This window comes from Poromitra crassiceps (genome assembly GCF_964638095.1).
Source record: "Poromitra crassiceps genome assembly, chromosome: 30".
In the NCBI taxonomy this organism is placed as follows: domain Eukaryota; kingdom Metazoa; phylum Chordata; class Actinopteri; order Beryciformes; family Melamphaidae; genus Poromitra; species Poromitra crassiceps.
Genome location: NC_139652.1, coordinates 6,169,157 through 6,196,635, shown reverse-complemented (window position 1 = coordinate 6,196,635; position 27,479 = coordinate 6,169,157). Strand labels below are relative to the sequence as shown.

At 41.3% G+C, this 27,479-nt stretch overlaps 1 protein-coding gene across 1 annotated transcript in view; it reads right to left on the bottom strand.

The window, feature by feature from the left end:
* eif4g2b (eukaryotic translation initiation factor 4, gamma 2b) overlaps positions 1–26,368 on the bottom strand; it is a 32,828-nt gene extending 6,460 nt beyond the window's left edge. The window contains exons 1-13 of the mRNA XM_083663167.1: positions 26,274–26,368; positions 19,343–19,471; positions 18,039–18,141; positions 17,192–17,323; positions 15,874–15,940; positions 15,611–15,762; positions 8,908–9,018; positions 7,163–7,345; positions 5,851–5,992; positions 3,994–4,148; positions 3,173–3,286; positions 1,262–1,390; positions 513–617 (exon numbers count right to left, since the gene is read on the bottom strand). Of these exons, the coding sequence (XP_083519293.1) occupies positions 513–617; positions 1,262–1,390; positions 3,173–3,286; positions 3,994–4,148; positions 5,851–5,992; positions 7,163–7,345; positions 8,908–9,018; positions 15,611–15,694 (1,023 nt within the window). The 5' untranslated portion in view covers positions 15,695–15,762; positions 15,874–15,940; positions 17,192–17,323; ... (1 more) ...; positions 19,343–19,471; positions 26,274–26,368. The remainder of the gene's footprint in view (positions 1–512; positions 618–1,261; positions 1,391–3,172; positions 3,287–3,993; positions 4,149–5,850; positions 5,993–7,162; positions 7,346–8,907; positions 9,019–15,610; positions 15,763–15,873; positions 15,941–17,191; positions 17,324–18,038; positions 18,142–19,342; positions 19,472–26,273) is intronic.
* Between the last annotated feature and the right edge of the window lie 1,111 nt (positions 26,369–27,479).

Sequence of the window (27,479 nt, the reverse complement as noted above, 5' to 3'; positions counted from 1 at the left end):
AAATCCAATCATTATTATTATTATTATTATCTTTCTCAGAAGAGACTAGCGCGACAAATCTGGAGACTTTTTCTGACATGGGATTAACATTACCAGCCAAGCAGCAGTTGGTTAATTTTGGTTAATTAAAAAAATAAAAATAAAAAAATAAAACAGGTCAATTATACATTCGAACATGCCCTCCTCCCCCACATTCGAAGTTAAATTCGAATTTCGAATAAAAAGTGACAGCCCTAGTGCCTCTTTGCCTCAACTTTAGGCTCTAAAGAGTGCTTCCACTCAAAACAACCAGCAACTAAACTAGATTTGCAGAAGTTATGCAGTGTCTTCTGCCTGAACAAAGAACTCTTTTGCGCTTTCAACTGACCCATTTAGAGATTTCACTGCAGATCCTTCTGTGAATATTATGTGCAAACCACATTTCTGTGAAAACTGTGCATGTAAGTATTCTTATCAAGTGCGGTTAGAGATTGAAGACGGTGGTAGTTGTGAACTAGATTTGTTTTGCCTACCGTTATCTTAAGCAGCTCCTCCCTGGCAGGTGGTGGTTTCTTGTTGATCTTCTGAGGTTTCTCCTGGATGGGCGGGGGGTTGGTCTTCAGGCCAAGCTGTGGAGGCTGGGACAAAACATCATGTGGTTAGTACAAAGTACAAACAACAAAACCTGGCACCTTCACGGCAATCTCATCGCATCGTGTGTTTATTTGTTCAAGCTTGTTCTGTCGTTTCTTTTGAGGAGAGTTCTTTTATACACACACACACACTACAGGCTTTTCTCTCAAAACGACAATTCAATTGTTTTCCCCCTTTCTATATTCTGTGTGTTGTTACTGTGTTTTCTCATGTCACCCCTGTGTTTAAGCACCATGCAACTTAAACTAAACCAGTACTGTAGAGCAGAGGTTCTCAAATGTTTTGCAGTCAAGGACCCCTTACAAGATAGAAAATATACCGGGGACCCCCTCATTCTGATCTGTGATTTTGGGCTACGCTTAATTGTTTCCAGGGTAACGTGCTTGACTTTTAAATGGATAGGTTTGTTAGATTAGAATGTAATCCATGAACCATTTTAGATTTAAAGCATAACATATTTTCATTGAACTATGAAGCTTTTGCACACAAAAAAAAAGTTTTTACGTTTATTTTCCTGAAAACTTTTCGCGGACCCCCTTGCAAAGTGCCACGGACCCCTGGGGGTCCCTGGACCCCCATTTGAGAACCCCTGCTGTAGAGAACGCTTAAGGTGGGTTCTGTCGCTCACCTGTCCCAGTGGGGGGGTTTGAGTGCGCGGGGGCTGGGCGCTGGGAGGGATCATAGCGGGGGTCAGGGGCTGCAGCTTGGGCACCTGCTTCTTATTGAGGAGGAACGACTGGGCCGGCCTGAGGCTGATCTGCAGGAGGGTCAGGAACCACCAACATAATATGTAAGAGCAGCCATGTTTACGAACAAAACGGGATGTTGAAAGATGGCCTAAAGCCATGCCCTCATATGTCATCATGGCAGTCAGTGGACCAGCTGCCAGTGTTGAGGAGAGGCGAGGAGGAGCGGAGGAGGAGGAGGAGGGACAGGAAAGATGGAGAGCAAAGATGGAGCAACAGGGAGCTCAGAGACTGGCAGCAGGTTGCATCCCTCAGAATAACGCGTCTTTTTCATAATCACTGGGCATGAAATCTCAACTCTGGCAGGTAGGGGCTGCACCACCCAAACAGACATTGTGATTTAACTATGTACTAAACTACACTGCAAAAGGTAAAAAAAAAAACACTTTCAATTTCAAACAAAATTGTCAGTTGGAAGAGCTGCACACTACAGTACGCTGCGCACGCATAGCTCGCAGGTAGGGTTGATGTTTGTTTGTTGACCCCCTTTGCATGAGTTAAGTGGCCCTGGGGAGTGTGTGACTGGAGTAGACGGGCCCTGGGGAGTGTGTGACTGGAGTAGACGGGTCCTGGGGAGTGTGTGACTGAGTAGACGGGCCCTGGGGAGTGAGTGACTGAGTAGACGGGCCCTGGGGAGTGAGTGACTGAGTAGACGGGCCCTGGGGAGTGTGTGACTGAGTAGACGGGCCCTGGGGAGTGAGTGACTGGAGTAGACGGGTCCTGGGGAGTGTGTGACTGGAGTAGACGGGGCCCTGGGGAGTGAGTGACTGGAGTAGACGGGCCCTGGGGAGTGTGTGACTGAGTAGACAGGCCCTGGGGAGTGAGTGACTGGAGTAGACGGGCCCTGGGGAGTGTGTGACTGGAGTAGACGGGCCCTGGAGAGTGAGTGACTGGAGTAGACGGGCCCTGGGGAGTGTGTGACTGGAGTAGACGGGCCCTGGAGAGTGAGTGACTGGAGTAGACTGAGATAACGAATAGAGTTGGGGAGTTGTTCTAATCATAATCATCATTACCATGTCTGTAACGTCCCTCATCTGTTCAAACAAAGCAATGAAAAGGAGAGCGAGCATGCAATCAGATGCAGATCAGTGACACCATGTTCAGCTTCTTTTTCTCGCGATATGAGATTTCATCTCAACGATACATATTGTCACATTTTGATATCGCGATATATTGTGGGACGATATATTGTGACATCCCTAATTATTACACTACCTGGGTGGTACATAGCAAATTGGATTTTGGGACACACATGCTTTATTTTATTTTATTTTATTTGATGGCACATCTGTAACCAGGCCAGTAATCTGTGTCTGAGGCACTAGTTCACTGGCAATGTAACAAAGCTCTGAGCCACATCAACTTTGAACAGATGGTAAAGTTTGGAGTGCTGGCCACTTTTAGATCATCGTTCATAGATATTGTTAATATCGGTTATCGGTATTGGCCAAAATCTTCACAATGAGAGGAAAGAATGCTTTAAATCTCTGATTTATGGGCTTTTCCAAATGTTTTTGAAATGGACTGCATTACTTTTTCAAATTTTGAGTTTACATGTTTTTTTTCCAGTATGTACACAATTTGATCATCATAGAAATGTGTTTTTATACAGATTATATCGACATCGGTAAATAACGGTTATCAGCCATAAATATCGCATCCCTATAAAAAAGGAATTACAAACTTAACGCTTCTCATATAATCAAGTTAAATCACAATATACATCACAATAATAGTAATGTTTTCTGCGTGGCCCCATCTTGCAGCGTTACTGGCAGGAGACCGCCATTTACCTCGTCTACATTGAGCTGTCCTTTCTTGCTGAAACGCGGCGGCAGGTCCTTGGACTGGACCTGCTGCTGGGCCATGTGGTTCTGGTTCTGGTTGAGGAAATGCTGGTTCTGAACCTGCCAAGAGTGAATATGAGCACAGAGGATCGTGGTGACGAGAGGCAGAAGAGACAAAGCAGGGATGTGCTTGGATGTTACTCCACAAATCACAACGCAATAAAGGAAAACTCAATCAATTCACCTTATTCTTTGCCCATAGAAGGACGCTTCTGCATGACGTCATTTTGTAATCATTCCGTTTTAGACACGGAAGTAGATTTTGCCTACCTTTATCATTTTTAGACTTGCCAAAAAGCTGTTTTCAAGCAAAAAAACAACAAACGTATAAAGTTTTAATATTTTGTCGGATGAGAACATAACATTCATGTGACGAGTTGATCAGAATAACGCCTATTTGGACATTTTTAACGAGCAGCGAGGAGCGCTGGCTGTGTGGCCGGCTGTCAACCCCTACAGTAGGCTACTGCCTGGCAGTGAGAAAACACTGTCGACGTACTTTTGTAACCAACGTTAAATGCCGACCGGGTACAGCCATCGGCTCCTCGCAGCAGTAACGCTATGCACATGTAACTGAAGTTGGCCGCAGTGTAGCTTCTGAATGTTGCCAAACTTGTGAGGTTTTGTTTTGAAGTTGGCCGCCAAATAGCGCTGAAACGGAAGAACAAATACAATTGCGTCGACGCAGAAGAGAGAAAAAGTGGTGAATAAGGTGAATAGATTGTCTCAATATCACACAATCTGACCAACAGTAATTGCCAGTGTACCTGGTTGGACTTGACAAAAGACTTTTGCACCATGTCAAACTGGGACTGTGGTTGAGGGGCGATGTGGCCGTTGAAGAGCGGGTTGGTGCGATGGCGTCCCATAGTGGGCGAGTACCTGTCCTGAATGACTCCCGGACCTGTCCCAATCCCAATGCCTGGAGAGACACATACAAAGACAATGTTAGGACCTGTCCCAATCCCAATGCCTGGAGAGACACATACAAAGACAATGTTAGGACCTGTCCCAATCCCAATGCCTGGAGAGACACATACAAAGACAATGTTAGTCAATGTGGAGACGTGGCTGGGGAGACGCATTGTAGTGGTTCCTAACCTTGGGGTCGATTAAAACGGGGTCACCTGAAATGTTTCAGGATTCTGAGAATAAAGTCAGAAGACTTCTCAGATTAAAGTCTGAATTGTGAGTTTAATGTCAAGAATTTGAGAGGAAAAAGTCAGAATTCTCAGATTAAAGTGAGAATTCGCAGATTAAAGTTAGAATTCTGAGATTAATGTCAGAATTCTAAGATTAAAGTCGGAATTCTCGGATTAAAGTCAGAATTCTCTGATTAAAGTCAGAATTCGGAGAAAAAAAGTCTGCATTCTGACACCAGAAGAAATCAGAAGACTTCCGAGATTAAAGTCATAATTCTAAATTGAATGTCAAGTCAAGTCAAATTTTATTTATATAGCACCTTTCATACACAAGGCAATTCAAGGTGCTTTACAAAAAAATAATCGAAAAAACAAGCAGCAAAGCAATGCACATATAAAAAACACAAAAAACACAGCCGACAATTTTAGTTAAAATATATACCGTACTCAAATTAACAAACATGAAACATTATTTCTGTTTTAAATAAGTTACAAGGCATTCTTCAGTATTATTATTACATGCACAGTCCATTTGTTGGAAATGTACAGGAATCTTTTTTTTAAATTACAGGCCGAGAGAGGCAGTAGTTTAGTAGCAGTTAAAAGCAAGAGTAAACATAAAGGTCTTTAGCTTGGATTTAAAAATAGGCAGAGTAGGGGCAGATCTAATGTGTTCAGGGAGTTTGTTCCAGTTATGAGAGGCATAGTGGGAGAACGCGGCTTCACCATGTTTTGATTTGGTCCTCGGGACAATTAGTAGACCAGTGCCTGAAGATCTCAGGGATCTGGATGGTTCATAGTGTAGAAGCATTTCAGAGATGTAGTGTGGGCCTGACCCGTTGAGAGATTTGTAAACTATTAGCAGAATTTTAAAGTCTATTCTAAGATTTACTGGCAGCCAATGCAGGGATTTGAGAACTGGTGTAATGTGTTCAGCTTTCTTGGTTCTTGTTAGAACTCTAGCAGCCGCATTCTGAATGAGCTGTAGTTGTTTAATAGCTTTTTTGGGAAGACCATTGAAAAGACTGTTGCAGTAGTCTAGCCTGCTAGAAATGAAAGCATGAATTAGTTTTTCAAGATCTTGTTTGGACATATAGCCTCTAATCCTTGCTATATTTTTTAGATGATAGAAGGCAGATTTTCTTATAAGCTTGATGTGGGAGTTGAAATTTAGATCAGAGTCAATAATAATGCCAAGATTTTTTACCTGGTCCTTTGGCTTCAAAGATAGGGATTCGAGGTGAGCAGTAACTTTGAGCCTATCCTCAGAATTTTGAGGAAAAAAGTCAATTCTGAGATTAAAATTCAGAATTCTGACATTAAAATTCTGAATGATGCGATTAATGACAGAATTCTGGGGGTTTAGTCCCCCTGTAAAGTCAGTTACAATAGAAACGAGAGACCAATAACAACAGTGAAATAAACATGAAAAGAACTTGAAATATGCCCACATGGCTACACGGGGCAAGACAAACGAGGTACCTGGCATCTGCCCAAACATGTCAGCCAACCCCCCGAGCGTCTCCCTGTCCAGTTTCATTCGGTTGGGCATGAAGGGGCCTTCCAGGAAGAAGTCCAACCTCATCCCCTGAGACATGGTCGTTGGTATGAAAACACCCAAATCCTACAAGAACACAGAGAACAGACATGGTCGTTGGTATGAAAACACCCAAATCCTACAAGAACACAGAGAACAGACATGGTCGTTGGTATGAAAACACCCAAATCCTACAAGAACACAGAACACAGACATGGTCGTTGGTATGAAAACACCCAAATCCTACAAGAACACAGAACACAGACATGGTCGTTGGTATGAAAACACCCAAATCCTACAAGAACACAGAGAACAGACATGGTCGTTGGTATGAAAACACCCAAATCCTACAAGAACACAGAGCACAGACATGGTCGTTGGTATGAAAACACCCAAATCCTACAAGAACACAGAGAACAGACATGGTCGTTGGTATGAAAACACCCAAATCCTACAAGAACACAGAACACAGACATGGTCGTTGGTATGAAAACACCCAAATCCTACAAGAACACAGAGAACAGACATGGTCGTTGGTATGAAAACACCCAAATCCTACAAGAACACAGAGAACAGACATGGTCGTTGGTATGAAAACACCCAAATCCTACAAGAACACAGAACACAGACATGGTCGTTGGTATGAAAACACCCAAATCCTACAAGAACACAGAGAACAGACATGGTCGTTGGTATGAAAACACCCAAATCCTACAAGAACACAGAGAACAGACATGGTCGTTGGTATGAAAACACCCAAATCCTACAAGAACACAGAACAGACATGGTCGTTGTGTACAAGAACACAGAACAGACATGGTCGTTGGTATGAAAACACCCAAATCCTACAAGAACACAGAACAGAGCAAATGTGACTGTAATGACCAATTAAATACACAGCTTAAATCGAAGAGCGAATCTCAGCCAGTACTGAATCTTAAGAACTGCTCTGAATTTGAACGATCAATTACTCATATTACATCAATATTCTTAGCATTCTTGGCACACAGGAAAACCGACCACATCTTGTGAATATGATATTGTCCACGACGAACATTCTAACGCTGTGCATGAACGACACATTCTTTGTCGGTGGAGGGAGAGGCCGATGACGTCCATTTAAAACAAGATTCAAGATTTTTATTGTCACTCCGTAGTACAAGTATCACGTGTGAAATTCTTGTGCTGTAGGCTCCGTTACAAGATAGTGCAAAAAAATAAAAGAGATATAAATAAAAACAAGAGGCAACGACTCACTTTCACTGCATCCTGGCGGATCTGGTGGAGCGTCTTTGGTCCGTTGTCGATGAAAGCCTTGCGGGGGACCCAGTTGTTTTCTCGCAGCTCCACCGTGTCCTGCAGCAGGAAGCGGATCCTAGCGGGCAGCTCCTTGTTGTTCATTAAGGAGTGCATACGGCCAAAGTACTGATCCATTAGAGACTGGAGAACAGACAGAGGAGACGGCCAAGTGAGAACTGGCAGGCAGACACGGTACATGCAGAGCAGTGTCATTTACATCAGGGGCTGGCTGTCTTCCAAATGGGGCATAAAGGAATCCAGCCAGATGGTGAGCTAAGCCAAGGCCTGGGACCACACAGGCAGTAAGTATCCTGATGCTGGGAGACAGTGGTGGGGTAGGGGTGTCAAAAATAATCAATTATAAGATGCATCGCGATGCGGACGTGCACGATTCTGCATCGATTCACAAATGCCAAAAATCGATTATTAAAAAATAAATGAATAAATAATCGAGTAAAATATAACGGAAGTACATGCAGTTGTTTATTTTGATCATAATACAATGCAATTCCAAATGCACTTTTATTTTAAAAGTAGCCACACAGTGAGAAAAAATAAAGTGAGAAAAAATAAATCATGTATTGGGGAAAAAAAGTGATGCATCGATTTAAGATGCATCGATAATCGTAATAGAATCGAATCGTGAGGCCAGTGAAGATTCACAGCCCTAGTGGTGGGTGGGGAAAGAGTGGTGTGTGTGGGGGGGGGGGGCGGGGGAGACAGATTCACCAGCTATTTGGACCATTTCACAAACCACCTTGAGTTTTAGAGTACAGTCACCAAAGTGAGCTGTATACCTGCCAAAGTGGCTGGTAAAGTTAAGACTTACCAGCCAAGACCAAAATGGTTGACATTTCTCACCCCCGATAATCACTGATAATCTTACGAAAGTTTGTAGTACACACTAAATGCTTTTATGCCATCCTAATCTGGATATACTGTATATATATATATATATATATATATGCATAAACCATCCGCCCGCCTTCCAGCCGATCAAATTATTTGCTACTATTTATAAACGAAGCATAAAATACGTTCATAGACGAGAATTATTTTCCTTATTAATGATAAGTTCACCCACCCACTATTAATCAGTATATTTTTTTATGATATCCGCAGTCAGCGTGGTTAAAACTGCGGCCCGCACACATCTAGGACACGCACACAATCTTCAGGCCATACTTCAACATACATTTTACATCAACAACTAGATGGCTTATAAAAAATAGATAGAACACCAATAAGTAGGGGTGCACCGATCACGTTTTTTGCCACCGATCGCAGATCGCCTATGGGAAATATCTGCCCAACCGATCATCGACCGATCACCGATATATAAACTCCCCCAAAAAAGTTTGGAAACGTTATTTTGGTCGATTATTTCTCCCCTCTAATAATACCAATTGGCATTGTATTTTATATCGTTGGAAAGCCTGATTAGTGATAGAGCTTTTTTTTTATTATTATTATTTTTTTAATATAAAAAAATATCTGCAATCAGCCAAAATATCGGCAATCAGCCGATCGCATATTTGAGGGCAAAATCGGCCGATACAGATTGCTTGCCGATCGATCGGTGCACCCCTACCAATAAGTATCCTATGGTGTTAAATTTGAGGTACTAAACCAGGGTTTATGACTGTAGCCGAATACCCATTCGGCTACGGTTCATGGTAGGCAGAAGAGCCTGGAGCCATTACCTTTGCTTTCTCATGGTCGAGTCTCGGCCCCACTGTTCTCATTATCTGACAGAGACACTCCAGATCCTCGCCCATATCCTTGAGCTGGACTCTCTTCTTCTTTTCCAGAAGCTTGAGAGGATGAGAGAGGACAGGGTCATACAAGGAACTATGCTCTGGCTCCATTAGTTATGCAGTGTTGAAGGACTGTGCAACAGCTCTACTGGCTATCTGCTACAGATGTCAAGTGTACTTAGTTGCTACAGATGTAACGTGTACTTAAGTTGCTACAGATAGTTGCTACAGATGTAACGTGTACTTAGTTGCTACAGATGCAACGTGTACTTAGTTGCTACAGATGTAACGTGTACTTAGTTGCTACAGATGTAACGTGTACTTAGTTGCTACAGATGCAACGTGTACTTAGTTGCTACAGATGTAACGTGTACTTAGTTGCTACAGATGCAACGTGTACTTAGTTGCTACAGATGTAACGTGTACTTAGTTGCTACAGATGTAACGTGTACTTAGTTGCTACAGATGTAACGTGTACTTAGTTGCTACAGTTGCTTGCCGAGAACATAATGTCTTAAAGGAACATTTTGGGAGATTCGCCTATCTATTATATTCCAGATATATTATATATATATATATTATATTGTGCTAAGCTAACTAGCAAAAGGGTGCATCGTTACTTTTCTGTTGCATGCGCAGAGAAGAGAAGGGTACCGGTATCTATCTTCTCGTCTTACCATCAGGAATATGGCAGATAGGCAAATCTCCCGAAATGTTGGCGGCGTTCTTTTAAGTCCTATTGTTCAATCTCACAAATGAGAAGCCTCGACCGGTCACAAACTCTAAAGGACTTTGAATTGCAAACCCATTTAAAAACACAGGCTGGACGTACTGTTTTGATGCAAACCCATTTAAAACACAGGCTGGACGTACTGTTTTGATGCAAACCCATTTAAAACACAGGCTGGACGTACTGTTTTGATGCACTTATGAAGGATAGATTCAAACCCATTAAAAACACAGGCTGGACGTACTGTTTTGATGCACTTATGAAGGATAGATTTAAAACACAGGCTGGACGTACTGTTTTGATGCACTTATGAAGGATAGATTCAAACCCATTTAAAAACACAGGCTGGACGTACTGTTTTGATGCACTTATGAAGGATAGATTCAAACTCATTTAAAAACACAGGCTGGACGTACTGTTTTGATGCACTTATGAAGGATAGATTCAAACCCATTTAAAACACAGGCTGGACGTACTGTTTTGATGCACTTATGAAGGATAGATTTTAAAACACAGGCTGGACGTACTGTTTTGATGCACTTATGAAGGATAGATTTAAAACACAGGCTGGACGTACTGTTTTGATGCACTTATGAAGGATAGATTTTAAAACACAGGCTGGACGTACTGTTTTGATGCACTTATGAAGGATAGATTTTAAAACACAGGCTGGACGTACTGTTTTGATGCACTTATGAAGGATAGATTTTAAAACACAGGCTGGACGTACTGTTTTGATGCACTTATGAAGGATAGATTTTAAAACACAGGCTGGACGTACTGTTTTGATGCACTTATGAAGGATAGATTTTAAAAACACAGGCTGGACGTACTGTTTTGATGCACTTATGAAGGATAGATTTTAAAACACAGGCTGGACGTACTGTTTTGATGCACTTATGAAGGATAGATTCAAACCCATTTAAAACACAGGCTGGACGTACTGTTTTGATGCACTTATGAAGGATAGATTTTAAAACACAGGCTGGACGTACTGTTTTGATGCACTTATGAAGGATAGATTTTAAAACACAGGCTGGACGTACTGTTTTGATGCACTTATGAAGGATAGATTTAAAACACAGGCTGGACGTACTGTTTTGATGCACTTATGAAGGATAGATTTTAAAACACAGGCTGGACGTACTGTTTTGATGCACTTATGAAGGATAGATTTTAAAACACAGGCTGGACGTACTGTTTTGATGCACTTATGAAGGATAGATTTTAAAACACAGGCTGGACGTACTGTTTTGATGCACTTATGAAGGATAGATTCAAACCCATTTAAAACACAGGCTGGACGTACTGTTTTGATGCACTTATGAAGGATAGATTTTAAAACACAGGCTGGACGTACTGTTTTGATGCACTTATGAAGGATAGATTTTAAAACACAGGCTGGACGTACTGTTTTGATGCACTTATGAAGGATAGATTCAAACTCATTTAAAAACACAGGCTGGACGTACTGTTTTGATGCACTTATGAAGGATATTTAAAACACAGGCTGGACGTACTGTTTTGATGCACTTATGAAGGATAGATTTAAAACACAGGCTGGACGTACTGTTTTGATGCACTTATGAAGGATAGATTCAAACCCATTTAAAACACAGGCTGGACGTACTGTTTTGATGCACTTATGAAGGATAGATTTTAAAAACACAGGCTGGACGTACTGTTTTGATGCACTTATGAAGGATAGATTTAAAACACAGGCTGGACGTACTGTTTTGATGCACTTATGAAGGATAGATTTTAAAAACACAGGCTGGACGTACTGTTTTGATGCACTTATGAAGGATAGATTTTAAAAACACAGGCTGGACGTACTGTTTTGATGCACTTATGAAGGATAGATTTTAAAAACACAGGCTGGACGTACTGTTTTGATGCACTTATGAAGGATAGATTTAAAACACAGGCTGGACGTACTGTTTTGATGCACTTATGAAGGATAGATTTTAAAACACAGGCTGGACGTACTGTTTTGATGCACTTATGAAGGATAGATTTTAAAACACAGGCTGGACGTACTGTTTTGATGCACTTATGAAGGATAGATTTTAAAAACACAGGCTGGACGTACTGTTTTGATGCACTTATGAAGGATAGATTTAAAAACACAGGCTGGACGTACTGTTTTGATGCACTTATGAAGGATAGATTTTAAAAACACAGGCTGGACGTACTGTTTTGATGCACTTATGAAGGATAGATTTAAAACACAGGCTGGACGTACTGTTTTGATGCACTTATGAAGGATAGATTTTAAAACACAGGCTGGACGTACTGTTTTGATGCACTTATGAAGGATAGATTTTAAAACACAGGCTGGACGTACTGTTTTGATGCACTTATGAAGGATAGATTTTAAAACACAGGCTGGACGTACTGTTTTGATGCACTTATGAAGGATAGATTTTAAAACACAGGCTGGACGTACTGTTTTGATGCACTTATGAAGGATAGATTTTAAAAACACAGGCTGGACGTACTGTTTTGATGCACTTATGAAGGATAGATTTTAAAAACACAGGCTGGACGTACTGTTTTGATGCACTTATGAAGGATAGATTTTAAAACACAGGCTGGACGTACTGTTTTGATGCACTTATGAAGGATAGATTTTAAAAACACAGGCTGGACGTACTGTTTTGATGCACTTATGAAGGATAGATTTAAAACACAGGCTGGACGTACTGTTTTGATGCACTTATGAAGGATAGATTTTAAAACACAGGCTGGACGTACTGTTTTGATGCACTTATGAAGGATAGATTCAAACCCATTTAAAACACAGGCTGGACGTACTGTTTTGATGCACTTATGAAGGATAGATTTTAAAAACACAGGCTGGACGTACTGTTTTGATGCACTTATGAAGGATAGATTTTAAAAACACAGGCTGGACGTACTGTTTTGATGCACTTATGAAGGATAGATTTTAAAAACACAGGCTGGACGTACTGTTTTGATGCACTTATGAAGGATAGATTTTAAAACACAGGCTGGACGTACTGTTTTGATGCACTTATGAAGGATAGATTTTAAAAACACAGGCTGGACGTACTGTTTTGATGCACTTATGAAGGATAGATTTTAAAAACACAGGCTGGACGTACTGTTTTGATGCACTTATGAAGGATAGATTTTAAAAACACAGGCTGGACGTACTGTTTTGATGCACTTATGAAGGATAGATTTTAAAAACACAGGCTGGACGTACTGTTTTGATGCACTTATGAAGGATAGATTTAAAAACACAGGCTGGACGTACTGTTTTGATGCACTTATGAAGGATAGATTTAAAAACACAGGCTGGACGTACTGTTTTGATGCACTTATGAAGGATAGATTTAAAAACACAGGCTGGACGTACTGTTTTGATGCACTTATGAAGGATAGATTTTAAAAACACAGGCTGGACGTACTGTTTTGATGCACTTATGAAGGATAGATTTTAAAAACACAGGCTGGACGTACTGTTTTGATGCACTTATGAAGGATAGATTTAAAACACAGGCTGGACGTACTGTTTTGATGCACTTATGAAGGATAGATTTTAAAAACACAGGCTGGACGTACTGTTTTGATGCACTTATGAAGGATAGATTTAAAAACACAGGCTGGACGTACTGTTTTGATGCACTTATGAAGGATAGATTTTAAAAACACAGGCTGGACGTACTGTTTTGATGCACTTATGAAGGATAGATTTAAAAACACAGGCTGGACGTACTGTTTTGATGCACTTATGAAGGATAGATTTAAAAACACAGGCTGGACGTACTGTTTTGATGCACTTATGAAGGATAGATTTAAAACACAGGCTGGACGTACTGTTTTGATGCACTTATGAAGGATAGATTTAAAACACAGGCTGGACGTACTGTTTTGATGCACTTATGAAGGATAGATTTTAAAAACACAGGCTGGACGTACTGTTTTGATGCACTTATGAAGGATAGATTTTAAAAACACAGGCTGGACGTACTGTTTTGATGCACTTATGAAGGATAGATTTAAAACACAGGCTGGACGTACTGTTTTGATGCACTTATGAAGGATAGATTTAAAACACAGGCTGGACGTACTGTTTTGATGCACTTATGAAGGATAGATTTAAAAACACAGGCTGGACGTACTGTTTTGATGCACTTATGAAGGATAGATTTAAAAACACAGGCTGGACGTACTGTTTTGATGCACTTATGAAGGATAGATTTTAAAACACAGGCTGGACGTACTGTTTTGATGCACTTATGAAGGATAGATTTAAAAACACAGGCTGGACGTACTGTTTTGATGCACTTATGAAGGATAGATTTAAAACACAGGCTGGACGTACTGTTTTGATGCACTTATGAAGGATAGATTTTAAAACACAGGCTGGACGTACTGTTTTGATGCACTTATGAAGGATAGATTTAAAACACAGGCTGGACGTACTGTTTTGATGCACTTATGAAGGATAGATTTTAAAACACAGGCTGGACGTACTGTTTTGATGCACTTATGAAGGATAGATTTAAAACACAGGCTGGACGTACTGTTTTGATGCACTTATGAAGGATAGATTTTAAAAACACAGGCTGGACGTACTGTTTTGATGCACTTATGAAGGATAGATTTAAAACACAGGCTGGACGTACTGTTTTGATGCACTTATGAAGGATAGATTTAAAAACACAGGCTGGACGTACTGTTTTGATGCACTTATGAAGGATAGATTTAAAACACAGGCTGGACGTACTGTTTTGATGCACTTATGAAGGATAGATTTAAAACACAGGCTGGACGTACTGTTTTGATGCACTTATGAAGGATAGATTTTAAAAACACAGGCTGGACGTACTGTTTTGATGCACTTATGAAGGATAGATTTTAAAAACACAGGCTGGACGTACTGTTTTGATGCACTTATGAAGGATAGATTTAAAACACAGGCTGGACGTACTGTTTTGATGCACTTATGAAGGATAGATTTTAAAACACAGGCTGGACGTACTGTTTTGATGCACTTATGAAGGATAGATTTAAAACACAGGCTGGACGTACTGTTTTGATGCACTTATGAAGGATAGATTTTAAAACACAGGCTGGACGTACTGTTTTGATGCACTTATGAAGGATAGATTTTAAAAACACAGGCTGGACGTACTGTTTTGATGCACTTATGAAGGATAGATTTAAAACACAGGCTGGACGTACTGTTTTGATGCACTTATGAAGGATAGATTTAAAAACACAGGCTGGACGTACTGTTTTGATGCACTTATGAAGGATAGATTTTAAAACACAGGCTGGACGTACTGTTTTGATGCACTTATGAAGGATAGATTTAAAACACAGGCTGGACGTACTGTTTTGATGCACTTATGAAGGATAGATTTAAAACACAGGCTGGACGTACTGTTTTGATGCACTTATGAAGGATAGATTTAAAACACAGGCTGGACGTACTGTTTTGATGCACTTATGAAGGATAGATTCAAACACAGGCTGGACGTACTGTTTTGATGCACTTATGAAGGATAGATTTTAAAACACAGGCTGGACGTACTGTTTTGATGCACTTATGAAGGATAGATTCAAACACAGGCTGGACGTACTGTTTTGATGCACTTATGAAGGATAGATTTAAAACACAGGCTGGACGTACTGTTTTGATGCACTTATGAAGGATAGATTTAAAAACACAGGCTGGACGTACTGTTTTGATGCACTTATGAAGGATAGATTTTAAAACACAGGCTGGACGTACTGTTTTGATGCACTTATGAAGGATAGATTTAAAACACAGGCTGGACGTACTGTTTTGATGCACTTATGAAGGATAGATTTAAAACACAGGCTGGACGTACTGTTTTGATGCACTTATGAAGGATAGATTCAAACACAGGCTGGACGTACTGTTTTGATGCACTTATGAAGGATAGACTCGTGGATGAGGTCGAGTTTCCCAAGTTCCCCGATGAATTTAATGTTGCCAAGCATCTTGATCTTGGCAATGTGCCGCTGCTCCTCCTCCTCAGAAGTAAGAGGGTTGTCATGTTTGTCATAGACTGGAGGGAAAGAGGAAACAAGATGGTTGTCATGTTTGTCATAGACTGGAGTGAAAGAGGCTGGATGGCACTATGGTGTTTATCACAAGAGCGACAGTTGGGGGCACTCACTTTCAACATTTCTGGTGCGGTTTTCAAATTCATCTTGAAGCTTGGAAATCAGCAGTCTTCTGAAGGTCTAGAAAAACAGTGAGACGACTCCTTCAGTTAGTCTTGCATCAAGTCGGAAGTGGCTAAACGTGGCATTTTAATATGTATCAAACCCTCACAAGCATCATTTTGACAAGACGGTGTTTCCAATGAAGCACAGGCTATTTCAATGAATCCATGTGGAGTCATTGAGCATATATTTGCATTTGCTTTACACATTGCTGTAATATAACATGGGAACAAACAAATAATCAAGAAAGAACCACTATAAACAAGTGGCTCCATTAAAGGAACCCTACGCCCATTTTCAACCAGCTTTGTATCATTAGAACATCAGTAGTATATCAGAAAACTGTAAACGGTTTTGAAGTCTGTCATTTAATTTGACAGTTATTGAGTGTTAAAGTGTAACTACTAACACTAACTCAAATTAATAACTCATTAGCTCAAATCAACTCAATAACTGTCAAACTATTCATCATTCATCTAGTTTGACAGTTATTGAGAGTTGATTTGAGAAGGCTGCAGAGCAGAACAGAAACATCACTAGACGGTGAAGCACTAATAATGTTATAAAAGCAGACCTGCCAACCTGAGGAAAATATTTTGAGTAACACACACCGGCACCGCAGCATCGCGACTAGTCAAATGTTTGAGTACACCTGCTTAAAACGTTGCTTTTTTTATGATTATTTAACCGCACTGTCTACACATTGTACACTGCCAATGCTAGCCTCCAAACAGCCAATGCTAGCATGTTTGTTAGCTGCTACGCCTCGGGACCACGGCATAACAGTCTATGGACCGCGATGTTTCCCTTCCCCAGCCTCTGCCCGCATTGTATGTGTTATTAAGAGTGGCTAATTAACCATATTGATCTTAGAAAGCTGCAGCGGAATTCAGCAGACTGGAAGTAGCAGCTCCGTCACAGACTAACATGATGGCTGGTGAAGTCAAGACCCGCCCTACTCTGCCTCTGATTGGCTAGACTCCTTGCTTTCATCGGTTGGATTGGTCAGGTTATCGCGTGAGGAGTAGATTCACAACACACCTGACTCTGATACCACACACACACACACACACACACACACACACACAGGTCAATGCCTTTTTGCGTATTTTAACGAAAATCGTACCAGCGTACTTTGATGCCAAAATGTGCGCCTGCTATGAAAAATGCGTGCAGGTTGGCAGGTGTGTAAAAGCAGACAAATTAACACTTAGAGGCTTGAAAATGCACTCGACAGTCTCCGGGAGAAGATGGGACGGCCAGACTTACTGTGCTCTGCTTTTGGGCTGTTTGGATCTCCGGTGAAGGGCCATCAAAGTTTGGGGCATCCTCTGCCAAGCGCAGACATAGCTGAGCATAGAGCGAGCTATACTTGGGCTCTTCTAGGGCTTTGTCTACAATCTGAGAGGGGAGAGGGAGCACTCATGTCATTCGAGCAGGCCTTCCCAAACGTAAGAATGCTGCGTGCGCACCCAACCCTTTAAATCACACCTCTGATCAACACACCAGACTAAGATGATGTATTTCCCTATATGCTTTTTATATTATACATTTTGATTTCATTAACAGAGCATGAGAACTTGGGCATAAGGGAAATTAAACATACAAACACATTTGGGTATTTGAGTATTTGCATTTGTTGAGACAAAATGTGATGAGCAACAACAGAAGAAATCAATCCACAAGCTATTAATGCTAAGCTGTGAAAAATGCTACCTGATCTGTAAAGGGGAGACTGGTGGGTACCCATTGAACCAATCTTCATTCAGATAAATTGAGCTGAGAGGTCAGGGGACCCCTTTGAGATAGTTTTCCCTCGCCAAAATGTTACCTATGTTTGGAGCGTTATTTATCCCCCTTCCCAACAAGCTAGCATATTATGCTCGGTAGCAATGGATGCCTTAGCTCTTCTAGTTTATTCTGATAACAGGATCTCCACTGTCGCTTTAAAAATGACCCTGCTACAGCCATTTGATTGCGTTTGATTGAGTGTTGGCAGACCACCTGCAGTACCTCCACGGCCCACAGTTTGGGAATCGGTGCATTAGAGCACGTAGGAGTCATTCAGAACCCTGACCCCTTTAGGAGACTTCTAATGTGGAACGATCACACTCACCAGCAAGATGATGGCTTTCAGGACGAGTTTTGAATCTACGCCCACGTTCAGGAGCTCAAGGCATAGCTTGTCAAACTTATCAGGCGTGAGTTTGTTGAGTATGCTAGAAAGAAAAGGAACGGGAGAGGAGGGTGACAAGAGAGGAAGGTTGGCATGATGGTGAAAATGTCAAGATGTTTGCGTGGCAAAAAAATATATATATATATTAATAATAATAACGATACTAATAATAATAATAGTGTGTGTGTGTGTGTGTGTACTAGGGCTGCACGATTAATCGTATTTTCATCGTCATCGCGATATGAAAATGCGCGATGAACACATCGCAAAAGTCACGTGTTATCGAAAAAAAGAAAAAAAAAAGTGCACCTGAACGCAACATGCAAGATACCGGCTGAATAAGTGTCCAAATGTTCATGTCATTCTGGCCAATACTCCACTTCTGTTATAACATTTCAGTCTGGAATATGGAATATCTTTCAATAATCGTTATGACTAAAAGGCTAAAAGTAATCTCATGTGTAAGAAATGACTGTTCTACATTGAAGTAAAAATGTAAATAATTAACTTGTTGGTTTTGGATTTTTTTTAGCTTCAAGAGTGCATTTTTGTTCTTGTGTGACCCTCAACACAGGCTTTGAGAATCCCGTGCCACTTACTGATACGTATGCTTAAATTAACACTCATATTGCAAAATGAATTTAGGCCCTCACTGTAATACTTCAGAAGTTGAATTTGAAGTTCAGCATTAATACATTTGTCATTTTTTGTCTTAGATTTACCTTTGTGTGTTATTGCAATATAAAACTACATAATTGAGAATCGATTCTAGATTCTGGAATCGAGAATCGATTCTGGATTCGGACCGTGACCCCAGGAATCGGAATCGGATCGGATCGTGGCTTAGCCGGATCGGAGCACCCCTACCCATTAATATTTTTGTTTATAGCATTTTTATTTATTTATCACAGGTCATATCGTCATCGCAATATTGAACAGTGTTATCGCACATGGCAGCTTTTCCTCATATCGTGCAGCCCTAGTGTGTACACTTGTAAACATCTCCTGACATAGTGGGGAGCAGGGCTAAAGTGCCTTTGGCAAAGCATGTGACATTTAAAAAAGAAGACTGTGAGAAACACATGAGGGTTTCCAACTTCCGAGTTGGAAACCCTCATTAGTGTGTTGCTTGCACCTGGGTTTACCCTGCCTTTTTGACACAAAATGGCCGCCGTGAAAAGGGTCTATACCACGGTCTGCATCTACTGAATTCACAAAAGCGTCTGTAGGAGGCATTTTCTTACCCCCTCACTGTCCTGAAGATCGCATCGTGTCGCTCTTTCTCGTTGTTGCTGGAGTTGACATCTCGTCTAGTGCTTCGTGAAGGAACCCATCTCTGAACGCTTTGCCCTGGGGTTTTCCCCAGGAACTCGCTGCAGAGGGACAGGAAACAGACTGAGAATCTAATCACATCATAGCTGCTATAGAAAGATACCAAGGACCCGCGCCTGGAATGCAGCTAGTACTGCCCCAACATGTACAGTCATAGGTCGTTCATTTAGGAGGGACTGCAGTGCACACTCAACTCACAGAATCAAAGCTGACCGAGGCAAGATTTTTTTTTATGTAAGATTTTTTTTTATGTGAAAATACACACGTCTTATCAGCTAGGATCGTGGGGCTAGATTATCCTTTTTCCTCAAATGAGAGACTACATTCACCCCATTTGCTTAAATGAACTTGTGGTTTGACGTTATGGAGTCGGACACTTCTCCACCTACACAAGTGTGGAATCAACACTAAGTAAGCACTCCATCAGCGTTGGATCTTTTGCCTCTCCCATCCCTTTGGTGTTGTGTCATCTGCACATTATTGAGGCCATTTACACCTGGCGCTGACATGTGTTTTCTGTGATCAGATTGTGTTTTATCACTTGAAATAACAGGTGTAAACACCCCCAAAACGCATTGAAGAAGGATTGCAATCTGATCGGCCAAACCACCTCCGGAGGTGGTCAGTAGGGCTGTCCCAAACGATTATTTTCTTATCGATTAATCTGGCGGTTATTTTTTCGATTAGTCGATTAATCTAACGATTATTTTTTTATTATATAACAATAAATTTACCCGAAACAAATAAATAACCAGTATTTTATTTAACCATCTCATTCGTGACTATATTTATAACGTTTATAACGTACTCCGGTTTCCAGTTTATAACTCGGGTCATACAGCCAGAGTGACAGCACGGCTGTATTCAGCCCTCAATTATAAACCGCAAACCGGAGTACGTTATAACGTTATAAATATAGTAACGACGTTAACAACTAACCAATGCTGGGGCTCCGTATAGAAAGTGGAAATCGAAATGGTTAAAAGTTAAATCAATTTGGTCATTCAGTGGCATTTTACTGTCATGTAAAGTAACGACAAGTAACAGTTAGCCGCTAACATTAGCCACACTATTTTTGTTTTGTGACGATTGTGACGCGTCGAGGCACGTAGCGTGCGTCGACGTAATTACGTAGTCGACATCATCGATTACGTCGACTCGCCGGGGCAGCCCTAGTGGTCAGGGATGCATTGTGTACACATTGAACACAAGTGTAAATGCAATATGTCCTCTCAATCTGGATACACCAACTTTATGCGGATTGAGAGGACAACCATTTCTGCAATCTGATTGCAATCAGATTGCAGAAAATGCATGTTAACGCCAGGTGCAAATGGAATCAGGCTGAAGTGATAAAATACAATCTGATTGCAGAAACCACATGTTAAAGTCGAACTGAACCTGTTCGCCACGTGCATAATGAGTCCGTTTCAGACTGAAAACATAGTTTGTCTAAGATGACAGGTTGAGAGGCGGGTCATAGTATCATGTCGATGATTTTATTTGACAATTCTGGGGACTGGATTGGGCTTTGGCCAATCCTGGCGTGTTCCGCCTCCAAATCGAGTGGGATTCAGTGTGTTGTGGCGCTCCCCTCGGGAAGAGCCTTTTGATGGGAAGCTGAGTGGCTGAGTGGAGCTCAGCGACGCGCAGGCAGCCAGCTGCCTTCGCATTGCCGAGCGGAGAGTGCAGCACGTCGGCCTGGTATCTCCGAAAGTGCGACCCCCGACAACCAAGCTCTCGGATGCGCGCGCCATTATCGCTGCTATAGCGATACGATATCCCTGGAATGCGCGTTTTAAACGAGCCAGTTACATTTCTTTGCATTCTTAGAGATTCTAGTTTTGTTTTTTATGCATGTTTCTAACAATTGGCCAAGTTAGTAGTTAGTTTATGGGATAGGAATTCTGCCAGATGACAGGCACTAGGCGCCATTTTCGACTTCATTTGGAAGAGAAAATTATCCAGAAATGAAGATTTGATTGACAGCTGCATGTCGTGATATGATTGGTTGAAATGGGTTAGAAATTTGATAGCACTGGGTGACGTCAGCAAACTGTAAATTTAAATTACTGTTATCAATGAAATCTTGAAAAATGAACTTTTGATGGGAAAAAAAGTGTGAAAAACTAAAGAAATTAGATTGTTGTGATTTGTTTTGCATACATTATTAAATAGGTGCACTGCATACCCAGGTATTTGAACTAAAAGAAAAGAAAAGTCATTCTTGGGTTCAGCTCGTTAGCGCCAGGTGTAAATGGCCTCATTGAGATGTTGCCATTGGCCGCCCTGCTCTCTGAATGTTGGCATCAGCCATTGAAAGAGCAAATCGGTCGACCCCGCCCTAACTGCAACTAACCTTAAAGTGTTCTCTACAAAACCACTTGGTGACGTACCTGTTGCCGACAGTCTTGGGATAGTGCTGAGGTGCACCCCGACCACCTCCTCCCCCCGAAGAAGCACTGCAGAGCCAACACAACGAGTGGAACACTCAGTACATGGAACACTGCGCAAGATACTTCTCCTACATTACAGCCCACAGAAACAAAGCAGCACCTTCACCTCCCAGACAACCTGCTAAGGCGTGCTACTTTTGCTCCAGCACATCATGTACGTTCACAGATACGTTCCAACAGACGGGTGTCTATTCATCGCCACTTCCAAACGTTCCGATAGTTACTGCCATGCCAATCTGTTACCATAGTTACTAGGGGTGGGGGGAAAAATTGATTCACCTAAGTATCGCGATTTTTAATGTCACGATTTTTTTAATCGATCTTTTATTCCAGAATCGATAATCGAAAAAAAAAAAAAAAAAAAAAATTGGGTGCTTGCAGTCAGGCCACTCACTGAACAGCAGGCCAGACGCCGCCTACTGGTTTACTAGTGGTTTTATTACTTTATTAGTTAGTCTGAAGTAATAATTACACTTCAGGGTTAAAGTGGGTGCATCTCATTGTAAAATTGGACTTCAAACGGCCCAAATCTGGCTTCAAACGGCCCAAATTTCACGCGCGTCGGCCCACATCGGCCTGGCCTGCTTGGTATCTAATGCCCGGCCTGAATTATGATCCCAGTCCGCCCCTGTTTTTAACTATATCGCCCAGCCCTACTCATGATATAATATACAGTCTCTAGTGTATGATTCAACTTTTCCCATGTTCTAGTAATCTAGTGTAAAAAAAAAGCAAACAAACTGAAAAAAGAAAAGAAAAAAATAAACAAAAATCGCAATAAATCGTAATATTGAATCGCAATAATCGTAGAATCGCAATACTTAAAGGTCCCATTCCGTGCAAAAGCTGTTTTTACTTGTAAATGCATATATACTGCTGTCAGCCCTCCCTGTAATGAGTGGTCACACGCTCAGAACTGCCACAGTTGGATTTGTCCCTATCCAGCGTCCCTCTGCAGTCTCCTCCAAGCCACACCCCCAAACGCTTCGTTTGCCCAGAGGGGAATCTGGGGGAATCGGGACGTCACTAGCTTCCTCCTGCATACTGCGCGGGTCTCTCTCACACAAGCTACCTGCACCATTTAGTCTATAGCCACAAAATTAACACTTCTAGCTGGAGCGACGCCAACTGTACGTGATTCAGCAACTGCAGAGGTGCATTCGGTAAGTCTAGGCATTTTGAGATGTCCTCTTTAGCGTAGTACCGTTTAGTTAACGATAACTCGCAACCTAGCGTGCTGGTCCACAGACGCTAATCTGATTGGCCGCTGGGAGCCTGGGGCGGGCTCTCCCTCAGCGGCCAATGGGAACTGTTAGTTCTGAATATATTATAGAAACAAGCCGTTCTTGGGAAGCAACCAGAAGAGGGAGTGAGAACTCCGTCACAACAAACGGGTTTGCTATATTTTCGACAGATTAATCCAGAATCATGTTTTATGGACCAGAGACACACGTTTTTAAGAGGTTACAGCTGCACGAATTGGGACCTTTAAGAATCGCAATATAAATCGAATCGGCACCCAAGAATCGGGATAGTATCGAATCGGGAGATAAGTGAATCGCCACAGCCCTAATAGTTACTGCCATGCCAATCTGCTACCATAGTTACTGCCATGCCAATCTGTTACCATAGTTACTGCCATGCCAATCTGTTACCATAGTTACTGCCATGCCAATCTGTTACCATAGTTACTGCCATGCCAATCTGTTACCATAGTTACTGCCATGCCAATCTGTTACCATAGTTACTGCCATGCCAATCTGGGGAAAAGGCAGAGATTCAGCCATACAGATATGAAATGGTCTCATTAAATTAGTCGAAGCGTGAACAATTAATTAGGCCTACATCTGCACTCAATCATCCAATTTAGGTTCATATTCACTCTTGCACCTTCAGTGAAGGAGGAACCACCTCAAACCTTTCTTTGTACAACTATTGTGTGATTTCAACTGTATCAAATCACGCTGGAGAACAAGTGCATAAGGCCGGGCTTCTTTGTTTTCCATGATGACATCAGTGATCAGCAGCCCACAGATCAGCTCTCTAGAAGATCACATCATGAACACACCCTGTGTCTCCTTTGATTCAAAGAAATAGTCATTACACGGCGCACTGAATCAAAACACAGCTGAAGACTTTCTATAGACCAATTATAGACCCGACGTCAGCAAAGCATGTGTGCGTTACTATGGATCGCACCGGAACTTGTGGGCAGAACACGTCCTATGCAGCATGCAAGCGCCACGATTGGCCAGGCAGGCGCCCATGCAAACTGTTCCGACTAGCGCACCAAGGTATTCCCATCTCGCCTCAATCAGATACCCTCCCTAGCTAGCCTCTCTAGCTTCCTAGCTCCACCAGCTATGAACTACCCCATGCTTCCTCCTTCTTCCACCCGCCTCTCCCGGTCCAACCGCAGCAGGACACAAGCACAGCTGATTGGCACACACGGCCTGAGGCTGTGTGTGCATAACTGGCCTACTGACACAGTCCGTCGCGTTGATAACAACCTGCGCGTGTGCAGGCTTGTCACGTCATCGTGGTTCGCAAACAGCAACTGCACTACAGCATTCTTTCAACTGTTGTGTAATGCCTCTCAAGTTTGTTGCTGCTGTGTAACCAAATGGCCATCTAGGACAGGGGTTCTCAAAGTCTGAGACTGTGGGCCTCCCATGTTAAAACCAGGGATGCAAACTAGGGCTGTTGAAACGAATTTTGATATTCGAATATTATTCGAATTTAATAATTATGAACGAAATTCGATTATTAATTTTTATAAAAAACGAATATTTTATTTTTTTATTTTTTATTTTATTATTTTTTTTTTTTTTTTTTTTAGAACACTAGAACAGTGACAAGTTCTGACAACATACTTGAAGAAATGAGTGTTAACTGAAGTTGACTGTTGAAGCTGCTATACTGATGTAAACCTACCTGTAGCTCTTAAAATGTATGTTCATTCATTGTTAACTGAAGTTGACTGTTGAAGCTGCTATACTGAATGTAAACATGTAGCTCTTAAGTGCAATACGTGACTGTTTTTTTTTTGTTCATGGCTCATTGTTGTTTTGGCAAAGTTTACTTATTTGTTTATTGATAAGGAGCTCAAACAAAAGCTGTGTCTTTTTTTATTATCAATTATCTTATTATAGCATTTCAGACAGCACCAATACATCACTGATGAATATTAACTAAGCTCTGGTTATCTGACCTATTTTCTAATGCAATGAATGTATGTACATTGTACAAGGAACATGTTTTCTTAAATAAACATCATTGCTGGACTATTTGTGATAAGCCTAATATTATTTTGAATATTCATCCACCATTCACTTTTCCATCTACATTTGGTAAAATGCTTAGAAAAAGTTTTACTAGGTCAAACCCAAAGATTCAGCTATATTTAGAATCAGAACATAACATAAGAGAAGACAACAATTCACTCAGACCAATTTTTTTTTTTTTTTTTTTTTTTAATTCAATTAAAAATTAATTAAAATATTCGAATATAATTCGAATATTAAAATGTATAAAGCACTGAAATTCGAATTTGATTATAGAGGGAGATTGACAGCCCTAATGCAAACTCATCACGGTGAAAAAGGTGACAGATACCAAGGCAGACACAAAACCACTCAAAAGCATTCAATTAAGTGTCCTATTTTAGGATCTAAAAGGTGACTAGTTTGCATCCCTGTAAAACGTCAACAAACATCTTTATAATAATTCTGCGATTACCATTAACGATACAAGTCACCATTTTGATGTGGCTACGATGTTAACTCGGAATAAGCAGAGCTCTGAATGATACCTGAATTTCCGATCTGTAATTCCCGACCTGGACGACCGTTCAATTCACTTTTTACAGGTTGGAAGTTGGAACCCATTTTTTATGGCGGTCTGAGAGTTGTCATGAACGCGGTCTTATAGGCAGATGGCTTGGATTTAATTGGTTGGTTATGCAGGAAGGTCCAGTTTGGCCACTGGAATTGTGAAAATTAAAACAACCGCAGACCTACGAGAATATAATTATAGGTATGATATTTCATTGGAAAAACCAACCGTTGATACCAAAGGCATGAGAGGGGCACAGCAACAAATGGCAACATAACAGTGACTCTGCATTACATGAAGTGGGTGTGTGTGCTGTTAGCACCTCTAAACTACAAAGTACAAACAGGATCAAAACATTCCCAAGAGCGATTATATGTACCCCACCCCCATTGTAAAGGTTTCACAAAGCCAGTGATTGACAGCCATTATGAGCCTTCACATCCTGCTTTGTTCTAAAGGCCGGAAGTTCGGCCTAACCATGGAAAACACATCGGCCTAACCATGGAAAACACATGGCCATCTTGATACTTCCTCTAGCAACTTTGCTACATACCTGAAACGAGAAGCACCCCCTTCTGCAATCACACTCTCCACTTTGGCGGCTTGACAATGAAGAGTGTTCAAAAGAATAGGAATGATAGGGAGGGGTGGGGAAAACGTTGCTGTGGGGAGAGAAACGTAATGATGGGGTTAAAGTGGAAAGTCACAAACACATACCGACCTCCAGGGGCCAAGTTTTGTTATTTGATCATCAACAATACCGTTTGGAATTGACTATCTCGACTGTTATAACGTTATCTAACGGAAACGTTAGCTAGCCTAGTTAGCTTGTTGTCCAGCTCAGGTTAACTAGCCACGTCTTTGTTATAAGGTTACATCACAAAGAAAAACATCAAAGCAACATCGTGACTAAGGCATAATATTATACACTTAATGCACACTACCTGTGTATAAGCAGCATGTTGCTTTATGTCATGTTTACCACCAGTTGAATCCGAAGCCACATTTACCACAAAGTAGAATCTGTGATTTGTCTTTGCTCAACTAACGTTACAACAAAGCAAAGATGGGTCAGCTACAGTTAGCTACACTAACGCTAGCTAATTAGCCATGGCTACGTCACAACAATTCCCCACGTTTGCGTACAATTTGTTCTCATAATGTAACTGTATATGGCATTTAACCTAAACGGTTGGGGTTGAGTCATCTCATCAGAACATTCGTGTAACCTTATGCCAATAACGTTACAGAGTGGTGCTGTTTAGTTGTTAAAACTAAGTGAAATGGGGCACACAGACAGAAGCATGGTGTAACGTTTAGCCGGCAGAGCTAATTTAGCGTCCCATCGTGGTTAAGCCCTGGCCCTGGGTTCACTGTGGCTTTTTTGGCTTGATCTAGGCCTGCCTTAACACTCGGCAAATTGTGTGCAGCATATCAGACAACGCAGTTATCACATTTCACTACAATGTTGGCGTAGATTACGTTATTTAGATTATTTTTCCTGCTCGAATCTGAATCAGATAAACTGTCGGCAGGCCAAAAAATAACGTAATGCTATCGTTAGCGTAAGCTATCTGAAGCTAATGCTAGATGCTTGTTTCTAAGCTAACAGCTGGCTAGTAGTAGCAGCCATTTTGGATAAACCGGTGCAAGTTTGTAAGGAAACAAATGCCTTACCTTTACTAAAGCAACTTCAGCTTTGTATTATTGTGTGGCGGCTACAAATAAAGAAATAAAACATTTGTAAAAGAAAAAGGAG